Here is a 24,453-nt window from a genome sequence, read left to right on the forward strand (position 1 = left end):
CCTGCGTCCCATGGCCTTCGTCTCAGGCCTCCGTGTTACCGGGGTCGGTCGGTAGTTGTGCTTGCGCAGCCTCTTCTCCCCACAGGAAGGCCTAGGAGACCCGATACCTCCTGTCTGCTTCAGGCAGGAGCGAGTCTAGCCTGTGGAGCTACCCTGACCTGTTGGGCTGTTGCACACAACAAGGGAGCTGCTAGGTGTGCTCACCAAGCTGGGCAAATAGGAAAAAGCATTTTAAAAAAGTGGGGTGTTCAAGGGGAGGGTTTCCAGCCACAATGGTCTCAGGAAGTGGAGTTCACATTTGTGCCCGGAGCAATCACTGCTGCCAGGAATGGTGCGTTGTGGGACAGCCACTGGAGGACTGTTAGGGCGATGTAGGTCACACAGCGTCTACACTTGCATGGTGTTGGCCTTAGTAGATCGAACAGGCTTGATGCTGTTTGGGGCAATGGCTTTACTGCATCACCCGAACAGGGCTGGAGACACATTTGAATGTAGAGACGCACCCACAGATGGGTTGATGCAAGTCACCTTGTGCCGACCTAGCTCGGTAGTCTGCCAGGAGTGAGACCTGGAATGCTTGTCTCACTACTACCCCTTTCAGCAAGAGCAGGGTTCAGATGTGTCGTGTTGGAATGTGACTTGACTTTGAATTGCTTGGCTCTGGGAGGGAAGAGCTGGGTGTTGTTAAAACAATGGGATCCTGAGGCAGGAGATCAGAATGATGGCCAGACTCCATGGGAAACACAGGCGCAAGGGAGTAGGGTAGGAAGGACAACTCAATCCCAAAGGTGCTACACTGTATGCTTACGTTAACATAATCAGTGGGCGCTATTGGTAACCAGCCCTGAAAGGAAGGACGCTTTCAGGTGTTACGGTGCACGAAGTGACCTGCTGGAGAAAGCTGTACAAAGGGGGGTTATTAAATTATCAGCTCACAGATCAAAGGCAGTGCCTGAAACAAGCTCTTCGAAATGCTGATGTGTGTGCCGGCCCCCTTACGCAGATACTCTTGCTGTGCAACCTCACAGCTGCCTTACAGCTCCTTTTGGCAGCACTGGTCCAGTCTGTAGCGGCGATGGGGTCTGGAGTTGTCTGCTCCACACTGGGTGAGTCTCTCTTGGATGAGAAAGACTCAGGCTGTCAGGACTGCTAGCGAGAAGCAGGATCTCCGATTGTGCACTTGTTCCACATGCAGCCTAGCAGAATTCATAATGCTGGCTAACCGTCGATTAGTCTGTGCAGTGCCATGGCTGGATAAATGTCGTGTGACCTCTGGATGTCCTGGCCCCTGCTCTTAGTCTCATCCTGTGGTTCGTTAACGTGCTTCAATAAAAGTAAATTTGACTGCAGGGAGAAAGCGAGTGACACAGTGCAGCCATGAAATACAGAGGGACGAAGGAGGCAGAAAAAAGGGAGCCGCTTTCTGTCAGGGCTGCTGGTGATTCTGAGGCCTGTCCACAGCACCAGGAGAAGCCTTGGGAGGCCCCGTCTGTCTTACAGAATCTTAGCATGTGATTTCATCAGCCCATAGCTGCACTGGGGAAATGCACAACACTCCCCTTTCCGGCAGGCTCGACGTTCCACTGGCGAGAGCTGCTGTGGCTCCTGTCACTGGATATGTTCTTAGGGGTCTCTCTGCTCCAGTGGCACAGTTACAGCGCACTTCCTGCGTTGACATAAGGGGTTTTTGGCAGATCGTCAGTAATCCACTTCTGTGTCTACACAGGGGGTTAGGACAGCCTAATTGCATCTCACAAGGTGCCAAATGTGTCGCAGCCCTGAGTGATCTAGCTAGGTAGACCAGAGTTTTAGGGCTAGACGGGCCTAAGTCAAACCCACTAAAAGGAAAGGCTAAATGGAAAATGAGTCCAACTGCCAGAGCTTTGTCTACACCAGCACTCCCACTTCCGATGATGCTGGTACAGCCGCACTGCTGTACAGTTGGGCGGGAGAACAGTATGCTTTCCTAACACCGGTTTTAGGGTGTGCCTTGTGCAAGCAGTGCTGCATTTGGGAACAGATGGTCTGGGCCATTCGCTGGGGTTGCACCTCCAGCAGCAGAGCGCGGGGTTCCATGCAGTGTTTCCTCTGATGCGGGGTGGGGGGAGACTGGCCTAGCTGCATCGGGAGGGGGCTCTGCTCTGGTGTAGATTGATGAACACGCTAGCTCAGGCTGTTTCTTCTTTGATTACCTTCTGTGTGAGGGAATCTGACTGAGGGAACCGCACAGGGGCGCCATTGCGCTTTGTCAGCCTCCTCGGGCTCTTTGGTTTTAGTTTGGTTTTGTTCTTTCCCGTACCATCAATAAAACTGTCTGTTGGTTGGGCAGAGGGGAGGGGCACACTGCAGGAGGGCAATGAGGGGAGACTGCTTCCTCCTCAATCCAGAACCAGAGGACAGTGGTTTCTGGATACTTGTGAATGACTCTCTTCCCTTCCCACCCCCTCCAGCTTGTTCACGTTCCAAGCTGTAACCTGCAATCCACTGTGAAGATCTACCCCTTCAAGTCTCTCCGGCGACTGGAGGTGAGTACTGCTGGGGGGACTGGCTGCGCCGGGATCCCCAGCCATGTGCATTTCTGGGAGTGGTCACTCCGTGGCTGACTGCCCAGCTATTCAGAGTTGGGGTGAAATGTCCCCCACGCTAGAGGAGTGAGGTCTGGCCTCTCCAGCGCTGGAATGGGGCAGCGGCTGGGAATATTGGCTGTCATGCTGATGGGTCTCTCCTGTAGTGCTGGGAGCTGGGCAGCTCCTGTGACACTGGGATGGGGACAGGGATGTGGCTGCTCTGGTCTGTGACACTCCTACAGGCGCTCTCTGTCTCTCCTCACCACAGCTGAAGTCTGTCCCTCTGCACTGTCTGCGGGGGCTGCGGTTCATCTATTCCCAGCTGGAGGCCTTAACTTGCTGCAAATGTGTCAGCACGCTGGAGGTGAGTGCTGGCTCTGAGGCTGGGCCAGGAACTGCTCCCTGGGACCAAGACTTGGTTTGCTTGGTCCTGCAGGCCCAGGGTGGGGCGGAGGGGCCTGTCTCCATCAGTCACTGTTCTGTGGGTTTCTTCTCCCCCAGGAAGCCGGCTGACACTCACCCTAGGGTGCAGCCTTTTGATAGTCAGGAGTGGTCAGATCACGCAGGCTGTAACCTCTGACTCTGTGGGTTCCAGGTGACATGGGCTGGCATGGATACTCTTCTCACCCAGGCTTGGCTAGAGTGTGCCTCTCTTCTGGGTCTTTCAGGGCATCCCAGCCTGTGACCCTGAACCCGCCTCATGCTGCGTGAGGCTGCGCTTGAGGAACACTCTGACCGCAGCAGGCAGGGAGCACCTGGATCCAGTGCCCTGCGATCTGCAGGCTGTTGGTTGGTGATGGAGGCTCTAGTTTTAACCTGGAGAGGCTGGAGTGGTCTTGCTAACAATCTGGCGACAATTCTGTCCTCATGCAATGCTTAAAGCGAAGGTGCTTCACTAGTAGCCCCCTGGATCGAGCTAGCTCTGCCAGCTGGGAGTTCTCTGCAGGGTCCTCAACTCAGAAACTCACGCTTCTTGGCCTGCCAGAACCTTCATTGCATGGGCATACTCCAGGGCATACTGCAGGGACGGCAGCTGGAGGAGAGTTTCATTGTAGTTGTAACAAGTTCAGGGGGAAAGGAGTCCAAGAGAGCTGGCTGTAATGTGAAGAAACCTTATGGAGGGTGCAGGAACAAACCATCCCGGTGTGCAGAAAGAATGGCATATATATGGCAGGTGCCCAGCTTGGCTTAACAGAGAAGTCTTCAGTGAGCTTACACACAAACGGAAGCTCACAAGACGTGGAAGCTTGGTCAGGTGACCAGGGAGGAGGATAAAAATACTGCTCAAGCATGCAGGAAATCAAGAAGGCCGAAGCACAATTGGAGTTGCAGCTAGCAAGGACATGATGGCTAACGAAGGGTTTCTACAGGTATGTTAGCAAGAAGAAGGTCAGGGAAAGTGTAGGTCCCTTACTGAATGGGGGAGGTAACCTAGGACAGATGATATAAAAAAAGCTGAAGTACTCAATGCTATTTTTTGCCTGTCTTCACAAACAAGCTCTCAGATTATGGCACTGGCCAACACAGTATGGGGAGGAGAGGGGCAGCTGAAAGAACAGGTTCAGGACTATTTAGAAAGGCTGGACATGCCCAAGGCCATGGGGCCGGATGCAATGCACCCACGGGTGCTGAGGGAGTTGGCTGATATGATTGCAGAGCCATTGCCCATTATCTTTGAAAACTCGTGGTGAGGGGGGAGGGCCTGGATGATTGGAAAAAGGCAAATCTAGTGCCTGTCTTCAAAAGAGAGAAGAAGCCAGTCAGCCTTACCTCAGTCCCTGGAAAAATCATGGAGTGGGTGCTCAAGGAATCCATTTTGAAGCACTTGGAGGAAAGGAAGTTGATTAGGAACAGGCAGCATGGATTCACCAAGAGCAAGTCATGTCTGACCAACCCGATTGCTTTCTATAAAGAGGTGACTGGTTCTGTGGATGTGGGGAAAGTGGTGGATGTGATATACCTTGACTTTAGCAAAGCTTTTGATATGGTCTCTCACAGTATTCTTATCAGCAAGTTACAGAAGTATGGGTTGGATGAATGGACTATAAAATCATCAGGCTCAGCGGGTACTGATCAGCGGCTCCATGTCTAGTTGGCAGCTGGTCACAAGCGGAGTGCCCCAGGGGTCGGTGCTGGGGCCGGTTTTGTTCAACATCTTCACTAATGATCTGGAGGATGGGGTAGATTGCACCCTCAGCAAGTTTGCAGATGACACTAAGCTGGGGACAGTGGTAGGTACCCTGGAAGGCAGAGATAGGATACAGAGTGACCTAGACAAATTGGAGGACTGGGCCAAAAGAAATCTAATGAGGTTCAACAAGGACAAGTGCAGAGTCCTGCACCTTGGACGGAAGAATCCCACACACAGCTACAGACTGGGGACCGACAGGCTAGGCAGCAGTTCTGCAGAAAAGGACTTGGGGGTTACAATGGACAAGAAGTCAACAGTGTGCCCTTATTGCCAAGAAGGCTAACGGCATATTGGGCTGCCTTAGTAGGAGCATTGCCAGCAGATGGAGGGAAGTGATTATTCCCCTCTATTTGATACTGGTTATACTGCCACATTTGCAGTATTGTGTCCAGTTTTGGGCCCCCCACTTCAGGAAGGATGTGGACAAGTTGGAGAGAGTCCAGCGGCGGGCAGCAAAAATGAAGAGGGGGCTGGAGCACAAGACTTATGAGGAGAGGCTGAGGGAACTAGGCTTGTTTAGTCTGCAGAAGGGAAGAATGAGGGGGGATTTGATAGCAGCTTTTAACTACCTGACAGGGGGGTTCTAAGTGGCGTACGGTGTGTTGGCCACCGATGTTTTTCAGTGTAGGCTGCGTGTGTGTGTCCCTGTGTAGATGCTGTCCCAACTCTGCGCAGGTAACCGAGACGGCTTTCACAATCGAATGAATCGACACAACCACGGATTAGCTGAGCAACGAAGGCACCCAGGCCAGGTTTATTGCGTGCGGCATAATAAGAAGTGACCTACAGAGTATCTCTGTGTCAGTTTCGAATAGGCAGTGTTACAATGGCCACGGCCCAACGGCGGGACTTTCCGTTATCCCTTAGACCGGACATCATTGTTCCCTCTGACACCCTATTTTATACATTGTTACATACAATTTCGTTCTGCCCCCTTTGACGTAGGTAGTTGCCACCTCTTGACGTAGTCTAATACCACCTTTTTCCGTTAATTGGCTCATTTGGGCAAAACAACTCCATGTATCACCTTTTAGTCATTTCTATTCATCAGTGTCATTTTAGGGAGTTAGTTCTTTGATATCTCAGTGCCTCCTGTACCTGCCACATAATTTGCATTTTAGATTGCCAAAATATTACTATATACTTGCAGTATCAGCACTTTCCTGTGCCAGTTTCAGCTAGCTTGGTTTTTTCCACTTATACTCCTGTTCTCTTGGCTTTTTCCACTTAGGCCTTAGCCTGTTTTACAGGCCTTATGACAGGTCTTATTCTCACTGCACCAGGGAGGATGGAGCTAGGCTGTTCTCAGTGGTAGTAGATGACAGAACTAGGAGCAATGGTCTCAAGTAGCAGTGGGGGAGGTCTAGGTTGGATATTAGGTAAAATGTTTTCCCTAGGAGGGTGGTGAGGGTGGGGGAATCTCCATCCTTAAAGGTTTTGAAGGTGTGGCTTGACAAACTCTGGCTGGAATGGTTTAGTTGGGGTTGGTCCTGCTTTGAGCAGGGTGTTGGACTAGGTGTCCTCCTGAGGTCCCGTCCAACGCTAATAGTCTATGATGATTTGTAAATGTCTTGGTTAATCTTCATGCCTCCAATCCAGGAATTACTGATCAGAGCATGTGAGTGTGCGCATAACTGTGGACTCAGGCCACAGCATGTCCCCTTCCTTGGAAGTTTCTAGCCATGGGGTTCCCACCACTTACCCTGGGCAGCAGCACGTGACGTTCTGCAGGGTGGGGATGACTGATTGATGCAGTGCAGCTGAGGAGTGGCAGGGGCATGGCCTGTAAGATGCAGTGTGACAGCCCTGTACTGGGCCAGTTGCTCTCTGGCACCCAGCTGGTAACTATCCCATCCCTTTGCGTGTCAAGTACTGGCTGCTAGTCTCTCTGCACTACCGCCTTCCTAGGAGATCATCTCAGCATGTGGAGGGGACCTGAGCTCTGCACTCCCCTGGCTGGAATTGCAGACCGTGAACTTCAGCTACAACTCCATCACCGTCCTGGATGAATCGCTGGTGAGGGGACCCTGTCACTGTGGCCAGCACTGGGTGTTGGTCATGGCCACAATCCCAAGTTCCCTTGGTGAAGCTGCCGGGCCCCACTGGGAGCCCCTGGGGAGTCTGGGTGGCAGGCCTGTCCCTCCCATTCTGTAGTGCAAATGTTTGTTTTTGTCAACGGTCTTGGAGCTGATGCTGTAGAACTGGGTTATCCAGCCTGCAGGCCAGAGTCCGGTCGGCCTGCTGGGCCAGCACGGTTCTGGCCCTAGTGCCCCAAGCTCTGCACCAGTCAGCTGGGTGCAGCAGCAGCAGCCCCCCCCCAAGGCTGGCCAGAGCAGAGGAGCAACCCCTCCCTTCCAGCCCCGTGCCAGCCGGCCGGGTGCACCAACGCTGCTCGCTCCCCCCCCAGCTGGCCGGTGTGCAGGAGCAGCCCTGTGCTGGCTGGCCAGGTGCAGTAGCTGCAGCCCTCCCGCCCCCCCACCATCCAAAATTTGCTCACCAGCTCCCTGAGTGCGGGAGAAAAAATTGCAGTGTGGCCCTCCACATGAAAAGGTTAGACACCCCTGCTCTAGAACCCCTTCTCCCCCCTCTCTTTCAGCAACTACTGAACGCCCTGAAGGTCTTGGATTTGAGTCACAACAGAGTCCGGGACTGTGAGCACCATTTAATGGCGAGTATCTCAGTGGGGAAGTTCTGGGGTGGAGCCCTGTGTTCGTTGGTCAGGACCAGGCTCGTTCCAGTGCTGTGCTGACGTACAGTGCTGCTTTTCTACCCCCAAGTGACTAGACTTGTGTGGGTGCGCCGAGCCATTGCCATTGCAGGAATGACTTCTGTCAAAGGCTTACCAGTAATGATTAGCTTTGAAACTGTGTGTGCAGTTCTAACATCCACGTCCTGGTCCCCCTGCCCTTCCACAGCCAGCATAGCCCATCCACTCTCCTAGACTAGGGACCTCTCTGTATGTACCCCCTTCATGCTCCAATGTAGGAGGGCTCAGCCACTACCCTCGCATCTGTGCACTGTGTGATGCTTGCGATCGGTGGTGTGAAAGTGCTGAAGCTGCCGCATTTGGGTCAGACTGAGCCAGTACTTTGATACTCTGACCAGTGCCTCTCTGGCCCTGTAGGCTTCTGCAGAACTTAACCGTTCACTCTAAAGTAAGTCAGGAGGGAATTGTCTCGGGATGTGACCTGTGAAATCCAATGACAGCGGAGGGTGGGATTTTCAAAAGCAGTCCGTGCTGACTAGCTGTGCTCCCCAGGGAGAGGTTGTTAAAACTTGACAGATTCCAGTAGGAGCAGGGTTAGACGAGTGCTGGGTGTGTCGGAAACCCTGCCCTAGATACAAACTGCAGAAACATCTCACTGCTCTGGGACTGTGGCTGGAGCGTGGACAGAGCGCTGCCCCAGATGTTCCCACACAATGGTACTTACAACACAGTGTCTTGGATAGGCGTGTGCATAGAGAGAAAGGGTTGCCCAGTGGTTAGGGGCTCAGTTTCCTGCTCTGCCACAAACTTCCCACCGGGCAGGTCACTTAGTCTCTCTCTGCCTCAGTTCTGTCTGTAGCCGGGGATTCAGCGCCCCTGCCTCCCAGGGCACTTGTGAGGGTAAATCCACGTGACCTTATGATCATTAGTGTGTACCTTAGAATTAAGTAACTGAATCTCCTGACTTTGATTTGCTCTTTCAAGCTAAACCCTGTCAGTCGGCTTTAAGATCTTTCTGCCCTTAAGATTTGTGTTTGGGTTCCACTGTTCTTTACCATTACGGATAACAAGCTCTACGCATGCAACTGTGAGCCAGGGCTTCTGGGTGCTGGTTCTGGCGCAGATCTGTAAAGCACTTGGGAGGCCTGGTAGGAATATAGACTCGTGGTGCCTGTCTGAGGTAGGGATCCACCTCCTGTGACTGTGGAGAAGGAACCGAGTGGATCTGAGGGCTCTTCTCTCTGCACAGACCCTGACAGAGCTGGAGTACTTAAATCTGGCCTATAACTTCCTGCCGAAGATGCCACGCCTTGGACTCTACAGCCGGACCAAGCTGGTGACTCTGATCTTGCGCAGCAATGAACTTGACAGTATTAATGGTGAGTCCCGCAAGGGGGATGGTTTGGGGAGCATTGGAGGCACTTGAGTCCCAGATCTGAGAGCAGCCTGGGGCCTGTCCCTCTGACCCTCTTTCCTCCCCCACCTCAGGAGGGAGAGCATGGGGCCTGCAGTAACTGGTGATCTGTCAGGCACTGCAGCTGGTGTTGATCCTGTGCCCAGGGAGAAAGGGCTCCTTTGTGTTGGAGTTCCTGGCTTATTGATGGCTTCTCTTGCTTCGGTCTGCAGGGGTGGAGCAGCTGCTGAACCTGCAACACCTGGACGTAGCTTATAACCTGCTGCTGGAACACGCCCAGTTAGCACCGCTGTCCGTGCTGCACAGCATGAGAAAAGTGAGCAAAGGGCCAGGTGGGGTGACAGAGGGAGACACCAGGGTCTTGCGGTGCAGGGGCACCTCAGAGTTTAATGCAGACTGTGATTTCAGTGAGGGAAGTTGAGGGGCCCCGGAATGGTTCTCTGGAAAGGTCTCCAGGTTCACTTTCTCAATGAATCCAGCTTCGTAGCCAAGCAGGGATGTCTTCCATAACTCCCAGCCCTGCAGCCTCGCCCTGATTTCCAGGTCAAGTTGGGTTTTTTTCTTCTCATTCATCTGTTGCCTCTAATTGGTTATGCAGCCAAATCTTGCCCTTGGTGAAGCCTGTGCACTCCCTTGTGATCCAGAGGGTTTGCACAGGTGTCACTAACGGGATGTGAGAGCTCTGATGCACAAGCAGGAATAGACTCCAGCTGCCCTCTCTGCTGTGCAGTCTCTACTGCCCTGGGGAGCGTGGAGTGCTAAACTCTAGTCCCTGATTCTGATGCGCACAGGGCACAGCCGGGCCATTAAGGGCTAGTTTTACCGTCTCTCTTCAGAGCAGAGCTACACTTCAAGGCATAGGTGATCGCAGTGACTCTTGGGGACTCAGGAACACGGCCTGGAGATACTTTGATCTCATTCTGTATTTGACTTCAAACAGCAGGTCCAAAGGACCACTGAGAGGTGGCAGGACTAGGGTTAGCCCGTTCGTGGAGGGGCCACTTGCTCGCCTTCCTAGGAAGGAAGTGGCTCTGTCTGCTAGCCCTTGGTGTGTGTGGCGGGGGACTGGTCACATCAGTCCCATGGCCACAAGCAGGCTTGGTGGGAGTCTGGAATGCAAATGGTTAATGACGCACATTGTTACTCTCTCTCCCAGCTGCACTTGGAGGGAAACCCGTTATGGTTCCACCAGAACCACCGATCTGCAACCATTGTACACTTGTCTCCCAGGGCAGCTTCCGTCAATGTGAGTATTGGAGCCGCATAAGAACTGCCACGCGCGTCAGACCAGTGGCCCATCTAGCCCAGTGTCCTGCCTTCTGATAGTGGCTGGTGCAGGTGCTTCAGAGAGCATGAACAGAGCAGGGCGATGTGTCAGTTGGGCCGTCCTTCCGGCCATCGGAGTTTAGCGCCTCCCAGCAGGGGTTAGAGCCCTCACTGTGCTGGCTAATAGCTGTTGCCACAGACCATTTCCAGGCAGGGTCAGTCTGTCTGTCTGGCAGTGCTGGGGCTGGGCAGAAGAAGAGAACTGCAGACATTAGAAAGGTTTTGATACCCTCTAATCAATGTCTCACCAGTGCAGGACCAGTCTCTACGCTACAGTGCTTGTCCGGTCTCACTTCGAACTCAGGGAGGAAGGCTGGGCTTGTGACTGATGAGATGGGGGTTCAGGTCCTGGCTCTGACACAGATTTCCTTTGTGACCTTGTAAAAGTCACTTCATCTCAGGAGGTGTTGCCCTGTCGTGTTCCTGCAGATCTGTTCGCCGGGTGGTGAGAGCTACATAAGGTCCCAGACTGGTTTTAGAGCTCAGGAGGAGGCATGCCTTCCACAGCCTTTACAGGGTGTGTGACCGTGCCAGTGATTCTCTCTTCACTGTTACGCCTCGCTTGGCTCTGTCCCTTCCCACAGTTTGCAGAATCCCCTGCAGTTGTCCAGTTGTTTCACAACTTGCACACACACCTACTAAACAGCTCACTCCTCCGATCTGCCCACCGGAGGACAGGAACTATAGCTGCTTCTCCCATCTCTCAAGAATTGCTGTCTGGGGAGCAGCCCTTTTTGATGTCTCACCTACTGGAAACTATGACTTAGACTGAGCTTCTTCACGATACTTAGTTCTTCACTGTATACAGCTTCTCGAAGAGAGGGTCAAGGGATGACTTGATCAGTCTAACTGTGGTTCTCAGCCACGGGTACTCAGGCCCCTGGGGGTACACAGTCTTCCGGGGTTCCAAACTAGATATTTGCCTCGTTTGACAATGGGCTACGTAAAGAGCACTAATGGAGTCAGAACAAACTGAAATGTCATGTAGACAATGACTTGTTTATATTGCTCTATATACAATAGGCTAAAATGGAAGGACAATATTTATATTCCAGTTGATTTATTTATAATTAAATAGTAAAAATGAGCGAGTCGGCACATTTTCAGTCATAGTGCGCTGTGGCACGTTCTATATTTTTATGTCCGAGTTTGTAAGCACGTAATTGAAGTGAGGTGAAGCTTGGGGGCGTGCAAGATAAATCCGACTCTTGAAAGGGGTACAGTAGTCTGGAAAGGTTGAGAGTCACTGGTCTAGAAGTACCTACGTGGGGAGCAATAGTTTGATAATGGACTCTTCGATCTACCAAACAAAGGTATAACCAAATCCAGGGGCTGAAAGCTGAAGCCAGCCATTCACGCTAGAAATAAGGTGCAAGCTTTACAGTGAGTGGAACAATTCACCAGGGGTTGTGGGAAGTGGCGACTTTTAAATCCGGATGAGCAGATTTTTCAGAAAAGCATCCCTAGTTCAACCAGGAATTATTCTGGAAGTTCCCTGGCCTGTGTTATACGGGAGGTCAGACTAGATGATCCCAGAGGTCCTTTCTGAACCTAATTATGAATCTTGTTCACTAGAAATTACACATGGACTCTAGCACTAGGAATGCAGAAGGGAACCTGTTTCCTGGCAGACTGGCATCTGGCTATGTAACAGTTGTGTCCTGGGACTGCGATCCCTCTGAAGGAGGTGGGGAAGGAGTGGATGCTGGCTTGGATGCATGCCAGCCAGGCAGAATGTCACTGATCTAGTGGGGCAATAGGACACTGTGCTGAGCTCCAGCTGACTGCAGATGCGTTTCTATGTGATTACAGCTCCTTTTGGATGGAGAGCCACTGACTGCCTCAGACCTGATGGTGAGTAGGGCATGTAAATTGTAGCTGTGTTGGGCTCTGGAGCAGGGATGAGACAAGTGGCTTCACTCCCACATGCCTTATTCTGGAGGTACTCTCCCTATCAGCTCCTTTGCCTTCTTAAAGCAGCTCCTCTCTGCTCTTTTTACTGGTAACTGGCAATTCTTCAGGACCAGCCAGTGTGCCCCATACAGGAGCATCAGGGCGGCAGGTCTAGACTGTTCCAGACGTCTCCCCCAGAGAGGTGCCGTGTGACACACAGCATCTCTGAAATTCAGACCAACCCATCAGAGCTCTGTGCCCATTCCCCATCTCCCTCGGAATTGTAGGCATTGAGTTAAACCAGCGGTCCCCAAACTTTTTACCTCGTGCCCCCTGCCTTCTCCAGCTGGGGCTGGGAGTGGGGCCATGGTCGGGGCCAGGGGCCATGGTCGGGGAAGGGGGCCGTGTATGGCTGGGTGGTGCTCCCTCCCAGTCCCCCATGGAGGCTGGCCCAGCCCCGGCTGCACCCCCCCATGGGGCATGCCCCACGGTTTTGAGACCTCTGGGTTAAACCAAGGAAGGAAGCAAAGCCGTACATGATAAACTGTCCCAGTCAGCGAGCCAGGGACTGCCACCCACGCTGGGGGAAACAAACAATCTCTCTTTGGAAAAGATGGGGCGAGGAAAGGGGAAGTCCCTGGCCCCTCCATGCTTTGGCTTGGTGTACCCTCCTTGGCCTCCCCTCCATTCTCAGCTGGCACCACTCTCTTCTGTTGGCTGCAGCACCTTCCAAAATCTGGGCAGATCATTGCACAGTCTATCCACTCTTCAACCTCCGAGAAGACCCTGTTGGACCACAGTGCCCTGGACAGTTCCTGTGCCGCAGACCTCAGCGACAGCCAGTCCCCGGGGGAGACGGCTGCCAGGCTCCCTTTGAAAAAATCCAAGGTCCTCTTCCTATTAGTTCTTTCTCTCCCTAGCTGGGGTTTTGGATGAATGGCCTGATCCGGGGCAGTTTGTGACTGAATCAGTCACTGCCCAGAGTTCGTATGTCATGGGAAAGCCTGTGGGCCTTGTCCGATCCATTCCTCTCTGGCCGAGTGCGGCTTGACCTCACTGGATAAAGGGGGTTCGCTAGCTTGCTCTGGAAGGAAGAGGCTTGGATTAAAAGGCTGACCCTGCTGTCCGGTAACACACGCTCAGGGGGTGGTGCTAAGGAATGGTAGGGGTGCTCCTGTATCCTGTACCAGATAGCATGGAGCGCTCTGGCCTCCTCTGGTACGCCTGGGATGGAGGGATCCTTCACTGCCTTGTCTCATCCCCTGCACGGTTCTCCCACTCAGCCACGCTCGTTCTGTCTGTTTCAGGGAAAGGTTCGGGTGCGCAGGGCGAGTATCTCCGAGCCCAGTGACACAGAACACGAGTCCCAGACACTGCCCCACTCAACTGGTGAGACACCTTCCCTCCTTTGTAGCACAGTAACTGCCCTGCCCGGGGTGGGCTGGGGGTTGGCCTCTGACCTGTGGGCGGGGGCTCTCCAGGCTCCCAAGATTTTCTCTGTGCAGGGCTGGTCCTACAGCACCAGAAGGAGATGGAGCGCATGGACGCCTTCCGAGATCACTACGGCGCCGACTGGCTCCAGTACAAGAGGCACCTGGAGGAGCCTGACCAGGAGGGGTCTGTCGTCTCCCTCGGCTGTCCTGCACAGGAGGTCCAGGGTCGCCTGGCTGGAACTGACACGCTGAGCAAGAGCAGCCCCCAGGAGCAAGAGACTCCTGCTGGGACACCGACGGACCCTTCTCTCCCGTTGGACAGCATGAGGGAGGAGGAGGAGCCTGAGTGCCAGCTGGATGAGTCCTTGGGAGAAAGTCTGAAAGTAGAGCTGGATGTGGATGTGGATGAGCTCGCGGCACAGGAGGAAGAGGAGAAGCCAGAAGGTAAATAGGTTCTCTCTGGCCCCTCTGCATGTAGCCCTCTCCTGGCCCTGCTATGACAGTCTGCACTTGGAGCTCCCTCCATCCTCACCCTGGCTCCACGGGAGCGGCTGTTCCCCGCAAGGCCTGTGGCTGGAGAACTGCCTGCATGCTAACCTCTTTGCGTCTGACTTGGCAGTGGACCTTTGCCAGCCTGTGTTAGTGAGCCAGATCGAAGGCAACGGGGACCCAGAGCCAGACTGGATCTTCCTGCGAGTCACAGCCCGACATGTCATTGAGGTGGAGCTGAAGGCAGCCAGAGTCCTCCATAAACTGGAACTGAAAAGCCTGCAGAAAGTAGAGACCTCTGAAATGACCTGGAGAAGGATGGTGAGTTGACTGCATGAGGTGCTAACCTGTTCATCTTGATATGGGCCAGCATCTCAGACGCAGGCTTCAGGGACAGAAAAGCCTTGGTTGGAGGAGGAGGGGTCATTGGTCCAGCATGCAAAACCTAAAGTAGATCTCTCCTTCTCCCACGTCCAGAGACCGAACTAGCTCCCTGTTGCTGAAGGACGCACAGAGCAGTGCTGTAAGAGCCTGAGTTAGACACTCCTTGGTGTGGAGAGTAGAACAGATCTCCCTCCTGGTCAATAGAGCGGATTAAAGGGGCCTTTGGCTTAAAGGAGTGTAGGTGGGCTCTGCACTCGACCAAACTAACCCAGCGCAACACTGGGATTAGCTCCTGTCCTGGGCAGTTCCTGTGTGATTGGTCCAGTGCAGTTCTGCGTCTCCCTGGCTGTGTCAATCCTTGGGAGCACAGTAGCTTGTTTCCTTAGCCCTCCTGCTATGCAGACCCCTCAGCCCTGCTGCCCATGTCCTCTCACTGTAGTTTATGATCATTAGGCTCTAAAATAACTGAGCTGTGTCCAGACAAGGGGAGAGGGAATATCTTTTACTAGACCAACGTCTGTGGGTGAGACAAGCTTCTGAGCTCAAACGCTCGAAACAGAAGTTGGTCCAGTCAAAGCTGTGATCTCCCCCACCTTGTCTAATATCCTGGGACTGAGACGGGAACCACACGACTGCATTAACTGTGGCAGACAGTCTCACTGGACTTTAAAAATCTAGTCCGTATATGCTGAGAACTGGGGGTGTTCTCATGCCCCTTCTGCATTTCTCTTCAGCCCCTACTTAGCCCATCTGGCAGCACTTACCTCGTTCGCTCTTCCGCTGCCCTTATCTTCTCTGAATGTTTCCACTTGTTTGCCTCTCATCTCAGAGCCACTTCCCCCTGGAGAGGTCTGGCACGGAACAGCAGGCGTTCTCTTTGAAAAGCGACTCCTTCTAGGTCTTGGAGGCTCCTGTTGTTGCTTTTAATGCTCATGGACTCTCTCTCTGCCCATTTGACTGCAGACAGTCTCCCACAAAGGGTCCTGTCCAGTGTGCTGCGCAATGCTCTGCTAATCCCAGTAGCACCTAGATGCAGGCTGGCCTGGCCTGAATGGGATCTGTGCCTTGTAGCTGTATTTCCTTTCCTGGAACTGGCTGTCTCTTCTTGCAGGACCTGGAGCGCGTGTTCCCTGTCCTCACGCTCCATTTCAGCTACATCCGCAAGGACCGTCGGAAGCGCAAATACGTGGTGCTGGATGATCACCCGGAACTCTGTGTGCAGGTGAGGGCTACATGCAGGCGGGGGCTCAACGTGCTGAGTTGCCACCTGGCACAGACCGGTGGCAATGGGCAGGGCTGCTGGCTCCGCAGACAGCCTAGCCCTCTCTTCTGGGCCGGAATGCACGTACGCTGACCTCCAGGGCTCTAGAAGACACTCGGAGCCTGCAGCTTCTACTGGGGATGTCTGTCTAAAAGCACTGGGCGGCTAGTCACGGCTCCCAAGTTTCACAAGCAGCAGAGGACCCAGGAAATGGGTTGTGCAGGACCCTCCCAAGTGTGGAGAGTAACAGCCACACCCTGAAATGGGAGGCTGTGGAGGGAACAGGGCTCTGGCACGGGGGCTTTTTGGGGCTAGGCAATAGAAGCTGGTTGGGCTCTGTCGGAATGGGGGAGGAGGGAGCAGTACCACAGCTAGCTAGCTAAACCCCAGCCTTCAAAACCCTCCTTGGGCACATGAAGCTTATTGGCGCTGATCTCGCATTGTGTACTGGATTCTGGGTGTTGGTGGCATTGCTGAACCGAAAGCAAACCGGCTGCTCCAGACACCGTCAATGGACGGGAGCGTTGAGAGCACGAACACCTGGCTGTCCTGCGAATGTGGGGAAATCCTGCTGCCTGAACTGTTGGATGTGTCCGGGTAGCTAACGGCTGGAAATGAGCTGCCCTCTGCCTGCACAGGCTCCAACTGTCTCTGGAGAGAGGTACCCAGGACAGCTGGCTCAGGAGCCACAGACCAGTTCTAGCAAAGGAGCAGCTGGGGTGGAGGCGTCCCTTCCTCCAGGATCTAGGAGCAGGGCTGGGTTTCACCTCTGGCTGGAGGCGCTGGTGGGATGATCCCCCTGGGTGTGCAGCATTTGGTCAGGGGACCCAGCAGCCTGCAGTCCTGGTAAATGGACTTGGGGCAGCTGTCCCTGCTCGTGCACCCGCACAGGCTGATCCTGCGAGCTAGTTCTGCACCTGCCCCGGGGCTGTGTCCATGCTCCTGCCTGAATCCCGTGCTCAGGTCTGTGCTGTGCCAGGTGTGCCCCGCTCACACTCATGCCCTGCTCTCACTAAGACACAGCCCGGCTGGCAGCCACTCTCCCTATCTTGCTTCTTTCAGTGTGTGCTGAGTGTGCTGGCCCATGCTCTGGAGGAGAATCTGAGAAGTCAAGGACTGGAGGAGGGGTCCACGAAGCTCCAGTGCCTGAAATGCAAGCAGGAATTTGCCCAGCCCCTGGCACCTTGGCAGCAGAGTCCGTATCCTGCAGAGGATGAAGGTGGCAAAGGCATGGAGACAGCTCAGCCAAACCAAGGTCTAGTGCTAGGCCCGAATGCGTGGCCATGGCCATGGCCAACAGCCCTGTGCCCAGGGCAGGCTGCCTGATTGATGAGAAGTGCCATCAGTTGGGCATGCCTGGGGGCACTGGTGCTAACCACGTATTGTGGGATGGGGACGGATCAGGGCATGGGTATTGGGAGGGAGTCTGTCTGTCTTGTCCAGCTGGAAGAATTAAACAGCTGCTGTTTGGTGTCCCTAGGGCAAATGGCTCCCCTTCCAGGCACCTCCAGGGGCTGGGAGGCTGCAGGTGTATGCAGGGAGTCCTTGAACATTGCCTGCTGATCGGGAGGGATGTGGGGTCATGTCCTGAGGACAGCTGCTCAGGGAAACTTTTTGACTAGATTGTTCTTGAATGCAGCAGAGCAGGGACTCAAACCTGAGTGTCCCCCAGCCCCAGCCAGCGCCCCGACCCCCAGGCTGTTGGCTGCTCTGGGGGGTGTCTTCCTGGTTTTTTTGCAGAAAAAATAAGTGGTTTAAATCTCCACGTTCCCGGGCTGGGAAGAGCCATGTCTAGTCCTGACCCCTCCCCCTCTCTTACAGAGGCTACTGCCCCCAGTCAGCCCATGGTCTGCCCCAGCTGCTGCAGCGACCACGTCGTCATCCTGCCCTGTGAGCGGCGGTCCAGCACGCCCTCGCTCTCCCAGCATCACTCAGACAAAGCCTGCACGAGTGAGTCCCCATCGGAGCCGGGCCCACAGGGGAGCCTGGAGGCAGCGTCTGTCCTGGGCAGCCAGAGCAGGAAGTTCTATATTGGTGGGGAGGACGACAGCTCCGAGATCGATGCCAGGGCCCAGGAGCTCAGCGGCGAGCACGGCAGCACTGTCCCCTCCAGCTCCCGCAGCTCCGACGACTACAGGAGGAAGGAGCCGGGCCTGAAGAGCGGCTACTCGTCCCTCAGCCGCACGGACACCAGCGGGGGGAGCCTGATGGGGAGTTACCACTACAGCGCTTCCCGTGTGCCCACCCCTTCCCAGCTCTCTCTGAACTCGGAGCCTGAGGAGACCTGGAACCTCAGTCCCCGTGAGTAAAGCAGAGCAGCTCAGGCGTTGTCCGTCTGATCGGGGTTCCACGCAGACCCTGCTGAGCTGGGAGGAGGTGGGGATTCAGGGAGGGAGCAGCATGTTGAAGAGCAAGGGGCCCGCACTCCACGTGGGGACAGCACCGATGCCTCACAAGTAGCGCTGGTGACCTCAGCTCACCCAGTCCACTGAGTAGTAACGCTTCCTGCCATCCCGCCCAGAGCCTGTCCTACAGCTGGGAGACGGAGTCCTGGGGTGACTCGCCCAGGTCTGTCAATGGCAGGGACAGGAGCGCAGCCTGGGGATGGCCAATCTGCTGAACACAAATGGCTTCTCAGGCTTGTGTGACGTTGGCCAGCTGCAAGGAGTTCTTTGTGAATCGTGCTGTCCCGCGTGGAGGCGGGTGGATTGCCTGGCGGAGTTGGCGGCTCTCCTCTGGTGTGGGGCATTGAACGGGAACACTCCAGACACTGGGTCTCTGGCTGCTCCTGTCTGGGGGGATCTCTTGGTACATGCTGAGCTCCCAGGCACGCTCTCCTCAGCTGCATGTGGGGAGCGTGCACTGCCCTCGCCCAGCCCTTGCCTCCAGTGAGTGTGTGGAATCCTTCTCGGAAGGGCTAGGATTCCTGCTGGAGCAGGCAGCTCCCTGCACCTGAAATCCCTGCCAGCAGGGCCCCCCTGGCCCTGACTCACCCACGGAAGTCATTTCCACTGAGCTTTGTTACAAGCCTGGTCTGGGAGCCCATAAGCCACTTGGATCCTGGCAGTGCCCCCGTGCCACTTACGCCCAACTCCCGCTGCTCTGCTGTAAAGAGGGCGCTGCGCAGGACTGTGCGTTGTTCAGGTAGGCGTGCTGGACTCCGTCCGACAGGCTGACCGGATCGCATGGTCTACAACAGTCCCTTGCTGTTGCTGTCCTCGCTGAATTCAGCTGAGCCCTGGGACCTCTTGTAGACGTTCAGTCAAGGGCAGGCGGGTCTAGTAAAGCAGCATCCGTGGGTAAACTCTCCCTTCAGGGAGACTCTTCAGGCAGGTGGTCTGGTGCTTTAGGATCCAGTTGCAATGAGTGTGCACTCCTGTGATCCGTGGGCACAATTAGGTGTGCAGCTGCACACGTAGTGTGAGTTGGACTCCTCTGCAGCTTCCTCGCTGTCCTTCTCCATCCCTTGACGCCTTCAGCAGCTGTCCTCGCCCTAGGGCAGAGCAGACAATCCCAGGCTGGTGCGGGAAGGAGTCCAGCTCCTGGACAAGCCATGGCGTGATCAGCATGTAAATGCAAAGCGGCTCTTGGATGGGTTCTGAGGGGACAGTGGAACCGTGACATCAGGGAATCTGGAGCGGTGTCGCTCCCAGTGGGCCCCACGCAGAGCAGGGGGAGATGGGGTTAGAGCAGCGGGAGAGGATCTGCAGATGGAGGGAGGACACATGCTGGGAGCGCTCTCCTAGCTCAGCATGGAAGCAGTCGGGCTGCCTGCCTGGAGGTGATGCCAGGGCAAAGAGTGCTGGGCTTGCCCTGGGGGACAGGGTGCATGGCTTCCCCTCTGTGTGCGCACAAGCGTCGCTGCCCAGCGGCTGCGCCTGGTGCCGGGGACTGCTCACCTGGGCGGTGCTGCGGGATCGCTGATCTGCCGCCTCTTCTCTCTGCAGCCACAAACGGCACCCTGGATGTGAGGGACTTCCGGTCCGTGGACCATCGCCTCCGACTCTACCTGGACATGGAGGTGTTTGAGGAGAACGGGGAGGAGTTCCAGTGCTTCCTCAAGGTAAGGGGCTCGCTTCCCACAGGCCTGGGAGGGCAGCTGTGTCCAGCTTGCAGCCCCCAGCAGAGGCAGGGTCCTCGGTGGCAGTACCCCTGCACTCAGTCCACCTGTTCTGCCTGCACACGTGGGTCGGATGGCTGGATGGGGGCAGTGGGCAGCTCCTCAGCACCTGGGGCAAGGGAGCAGGTTGTGATGGGTTATGTCCTACCCCACTCTGCTCTTCCAGGTGGCCGTGGTGAAGTTTGGCCGGTGCGGGGAGTTTCCTTCTCTCCTGGTGGCCTCCGATCTCAGGCTGCATGTGCTGGAAGTCACGGAGGAGATCAGGTGAGGAGCAGTGCTACACAGGCTGCTGGGACCCTGGGGCAGCTGCGTTGCTGCAGGCTGTTGGTCCTGGCCCCGTCCTGGCGGTGCTGGTGCTCATTCAGAGCTCCATGCTCTGGGCTCTCCCTTGGCTGAGGCTGGGACAGGCAGCTGGTGGGGCTGCATGTGCTTAGCCTCTTCTGGAAGAGGCCTGCCGAGGGGCGTGACTGCAGCCTGTGGAGAACTCTGATCTGTGTCTAGGGGGCAGCCAGCGGGCTGGCTGAAGAAAAATGACTGCCATTACCTGTCTGATCTCTGCTACCTGGAGATAGGGCTGGGCCACCAGAGCCTGCACATGGAGTTCGAAAATCCAAAGGCCTCCTACAACCTGCTGATCCGGAACCAAAGCCGCTGTGACCAGTTCCTGCAGTGCTTGACACGTAAGAGTTGGCGGGGAGGGGGGAGCCTTTGTCCATTGTCCCTCTAGGGCAGGGGATCTGACCCCTCTCCTGGCAAGAGGCTGCACAGGGACGTGGCTGTTGGAAAACCCCTCCCTGCTGAACAAGCAGGCGAAACGGCCCAGAGGCAGCGTGTTTTCACTGGCTCCCTCCAGCTGTCCATGCATGAGCGCATTGATCTTGGATGCTCTGTTTTGGAGACCTGTGTGCAGGGACTCAGGGTTAACCAGTCTGCTCCTGTCTAGATCTCCTGCAAGAGCTGCCAGCCAAGCACAGGAGTGGGGTGAAGGAAATCCCCACTATTGAGATGAATCCCCAGCATCGGCTCTGGTAAGAGCAGCCTGCCCCACCCCTACCCACCCAGCTGCCATAATGCAGCACCACAGATGTGCGGGAGGGGGGCAGACACAGCCGGAGGGAGAAGGGTGGAAAGAGGCCGGCTGGGCCAGGCATAGGGAGCGCAGGCGCAGGGAGCAGGGGAGGGGTGGACAGAGCACAGCATGGCCAAATAGGAGGTGGGGAGACCAGGTGCAGGGCAGCACAGAGCCCTGAAGGGAGGGGTTTGGATCTGAGCTGGGAAGGCAGGGACGTGCTTGGGGCAGGGGAGGGATGTGCTGCAGGTGGGGGGGACGTGGTGGAAGTGCGAGAACGGCCCTGCAGCGAGCGGGAGGCGTATGGGTGCCCTGTCTGTGCAACTCTCTGTCGTCTCCTCTGCCAGGCCTCTGCTGGACAAGGCCCTGTGCTCAGGGGCCGCAGACAGCACGTCCCGCCACTTCTACCTGCTGGCGTACTTGATCCAAGGTACGGTGCTCGCGGCTGCTCTTGCTGGCTTTCCCGTGCTAGGCCCTGCTCGCCTGCAGCTGGGACTGGCGGTGCATGCACGGCTCGTTGTTGGGAGCAGACAGCCGGGGTCCCTGGAGGAGCCTCTCAGAGCTGGGGTGGGGAGGGCAGCAGCAACTCCGCCTCTGGGCCCAGAGCCCCCCTCGAAGGGACAGTGAGCGTCACAGGCTCTGAGCAGCCCAGTTCTGGGGCCGGCGTTTCGAAGGTTGGCGTGACAGGGTGCGGTGAAGAGCTGCACAAAGGACCGGAGGGCTGGGACAACGGCCTGCAGGGCAGCTGACGGAGCTCTGCTCTAGCTTGCCTCGCAGTCGTCTGTCTGGTGACTTGACAAGCGCGTACGTCGCATCCCGGGGGCTGCTGCCTGCTGCTAACGGGCTCCTTGCTGTGCTGGAGACGGGCAGGACAGGACAGGACAGGCACCGATAGCAGCAAGCTCCCGCGGTCAGAAATACGGCACACACTTTGTCCCAGGGCGGGTGATTAGCCACGGGGACCAACTCCTGAGGGAAGTGGTGGATTCTCCATCTCTTGAGTCTTCAGAGCCAGCCCGGTGCCTTCCTGGCAGTTCTTTGCTCAGACGAGTCCCTGGGCTCGGTGCAGGGGTACCTGGATGGCGTTCTCTGGCCTTGAGATCCAGGGATCAAAGCTCACGCCAGTCCCTCACCAGGCCAGCTGCAAAGAGCTTCCCTCTCCTGCCCCTCAGCTATGGGGAGTGCTCAGGCCTCCTGCACCATCCACTCCCGGGTGGGGAGCGGGGCTCTCCTCTGGGACTGGTGTGACTTGTCTGACCGGGGCAGTGAAGCCTGCCCATGGTGAATCCAGGCCCAGTCCGTCCCAGCGATCTGTCCTCCTTCTCCTTAGGTGCATCTGCCTTCCCTGTCACTCTGCTGAGCACCTGCAGCACCCTCTTCCTGCTGGAGGAGAATCACCAGTGGCAGCGGGGTGCAGCTGGTGAGAGCGAGGGGTCCCCTGAAAGTGGCATCCAGCTGAAGGAGAAGCAGCCCATCAGCAGCATCAGCAGCGTCCTCACTTACCGCTTCTCTCCCTGCGACGTCAAGCTGGTGTTCTACGATGAGGTGATGGGGTGGGGATCCCTTGGCATGCACGGTTCCCGGGCTCTGGGCAGGGGTTGCTGCGCTGGGCTCGGACTCAGAGCCCGTCCTGTTGAGGACCCTGTCTTCTGGAACGTCTTTCTCCTGCCACAGACCCAAGTGTCTCTGGCTATGGGGCAGGTGTGTCAGTGTGTGTACGCCAGCCCAGCCAAGCCACGTCCTGGGAGCGTGACCCCTGTCCTGAATCCTGGCTTCTGTGCTGTGTGGCCTGCTGCACGTGGAGGCTGGGAGCGTGGATCGTGGCCCTGCACTGGACGCCCAGCTGTGGGATGTGCCACCTGCCGGGGTCAGTGGGTGCAGCTAGCGCTCCAGGCACAAGGCTGTGGGGGACTGATTGCTGGCCTGGGAGACTGGAGCAGCCACCCTGACTCCCCTCCTCCCCATGCAGGTGCTGAAGGTGGAGAGCACCTGGCACATCCACACCGAATGTCCTGAGCTCCTGGCCCAGCTGGTGGAGTGGATCCGTGGTCCCTGGGAGGAGATGTTCTCCATCGACCTGCGGCAGACAGTGCTCGAGGTCCTAGAGTGAGCGTGGTAGCGGCTGGCAAGTGGAGCTGGTCGCCTGGCTGGGCACGCTGCTGCGGAGGGGGCAGGGCAAAGGGGACTCTCCCATGGCAAACCCTGCCGGTCCTTCCTGGCCAATAGCTTCTGCCTTCTCCTGTGTTCTGGACCCCGGGCCTTGCTGGTGGGGAGCACTGACAGTCTTTCGGCTCGTCTGGCCTGGCAGCTGCCCTGACTTGGTTGTGTCTGGGGGGGCACGGGTGACACGTGTGGACACTAGCGTAACCACGTGCAGACTGCGCAAAGCTGCAGCCTGCTGGTTTCTGACCGTCTCACGCACGGGTAATAGTGACTAGCCCAAGGTCACTTCCTATGTATCCACTGGGGTCCAGGGCCTGCGGGAGGGAGAATGGCAGAGCCGGAGCAGCTCAGACAGGGCCTGGGGTGGGATTATGCAAACTCAGGCCATAGGCAGGTTTTGGGTGACGCCCTTTTCCTCCAGCGGGTGCCTCTGCTCCATGTCACTTGGTCTCAGGACAGTCGCCAGTTCCATGCTGCTAACCCCCTTTGTTTGTTTATGGCCCTCCCCTGCAGTCTCTGCCTTGAGCAGGGGCCTGACTGCACAGCCGGGGCCAGGACAACCCTGTGCAGAGTTCCCTGGGCCTGTCTGCTTAGCAGTGTGGTGCCAGGCCTGCTGCTGGAAGACGTGCCCTGGGGTGGGAGTGGGGGCAGTGAGTCTATTTTAAACGGACAGTTTTACTATTTCCTATTGTAATAAAAGCTTATATTTATTGAGTTCTGGCTCCCGTGTGCTGCAGCCTTTGCCTCGCCGTCTGCTCCCGCTGGGGCGCAAGCCAGGCTGGGCCAGGCCCTGTCGGTGACCCAGGAGCCCCAGGATGCTGCAGTGGGTGAGCAGGGGGCTCAGCGGGGCAGTCTCCGCGAGTCAGGGCCGTCCCACGGGTGGCACTAGGGGGTCTGTGCTGTGCTGTGCTGCTGGACGCGCTGTCTCCCTGTTGGGTCGCACAGCTGAGATCTCTGCTCCTCAGCCCTCTCCTAGGCGAGGGGTTTAGTTTGCTGTCTGCTGTTCTGTTCCGCCTCACTACGCTGCCCCGCCTCTTCTGACTGCGACTGCTTCTCTCCTACTTGTGCAGCACTTCTGGTCTGCCCTGGGTGAGCCAGCTGGGGGGTGGGCTGAGGTTAAGTGCTGCTGACCCAGGTTACTCTCCCCCTGGCGGCAGCGCAGCCTTGAAGAGTCCCCAGGGCAAAAGTCAAAGGGGGGCTCTCTGCTTCCCCCTTGAAATTCAGTTGTAGGCGGCCAGGAGAGGAGCGGTCTCCAGTCCCCGGGTGCACCCGGCCCCCACCAGTCAGACACTTGGTTGAAGGATCACCTGCCAGCCCCTGTCCCCAGGGAGGCAGCCCCAGAGGTGACACTGCACAGCCAGAGGGAGGGAGCTCGTCATCTCTTTACGGTGCAGCCAGTGCCCTTCCCAGGAAGGGGGCGGAGGCAGCTCTGAGAG

The 24,453-nt window shown here is 56.3% G+C and overlaps 1 protein-coding gene across 4 annotated transcripts in view; it reads left to right on the plus strand.

Annotated features, from left to right (window-relative positions):
- STK11IP (serine/threonine kinase 11 interacting protein) overlaps positions 1 to 23,731 on the plus strand; it is a 33,832-nt gene extending 10,101 nt beyond the window's left edge. For 3 of the 4 annotated variants that reach the window (XM_067537650.1, XM_067537648.1, XM_067537651.1), the window contains exons 4-25: positions 2,451 to 2,525; positions 2,836 to 2,931; positions 6,667 to 6,774; positions 7,355 to 7,426; positions 8,715 to 8,844; positions 9,092 to 9,195; positions 10,036 to 10,125; positions 12,018 to 12,059; positions 12,822 to 12,986; positions 13,406 to 13,487; positions 13,580 to 13,975; positions 14,151 to 14,341; positions 15,516 to 15,626; positions 16,728 to 16,920; positions 17,487 to 17,966; positions 19,613 to 19,728; positions 19,952 to 20,049; positions 20,287 to 20,465; positions 20,729 to 20,813; positions 21,202 to 21,284; positions 22,185 to 22,399; positions 22,824 to 23,731. In XM_067537650.1, coding sequence (XP_067393751.1) covers positions 2,451 to 2,525; positions 2,836 to 2,931; positions 6,667 to 6,774; positions 7,355 to 7,426; positions 8,715 to 8,844; positions 9,092 to 9,195; positions 10,036 to 10,125; positions 12,018 to 12,059; positions 12,822 to 12,986; positions 13,406 to 13,487; positions 13,580 to 13,975; positions 14,151 to 14,341; positions 15,516 to 15,626; positions 16,728 to 16,920; positions 17,487 to 17,966; positions 19,613 to 19,728; positions 19,952 to 20,049; positions 20,287 to 20,465; positions 20,729 to 20,813; positions 21,202 to 21,284; positions 22,185 to 22,399; positions 22,824 to 22,964 — 3,252 coding nt within the window. In that variant the 3' untranslated portion in view covers positions 22,965 to 23,731. The remainder of the gene's footprint in view (positions 1 to 2,450; positions 2,526 to 2,835; positions 2,932 to 6,666; positions 6,775 to 7,354; positions 7,427 to 8,714; positions 8,845 to 9,091; positions 9,196 to 10,035; positions 10,126 to 12,017; positions 12,060 to 12,821; positions 12,987 to 13,405; positions 13,488 to 13,579; positions 13,976 to 14,150; positions 14,342 to 15,515; positions 15,627 to 16,727; positions 16,921 to 17,486; positions 17,967 to 19,612; positions 19,729 to 19,951; positions 20,050 to 20,286; positions 20,466 to 20,728; positions 20,814 to 21,201; positions 21,285 to 22,184; positions 22,400 to 22,823) is intronic. The other variant, XM_067537652.1, reaches the window with a different exon arrangement.
- Positions 23,732 to 24,453: the final 722 nt, after the last annotated feature.

Source organism: Emydura macquarii, unplaced genomic scaffold, assembly GCF_026122565.2.
Source record: "Emydura macquarii macquarii isolate MOO-44397 ecotype Brisbane River unplaced genomic scaffold, CSIRO-AGI_Emac_v2 contig_446, whole genome shotgun sequence".
Taxonomy (NCBI): Eukaryota; Metazoa; Chordata; order Testudines; family Chelidae; genus Emydura; species Emydura macquarii.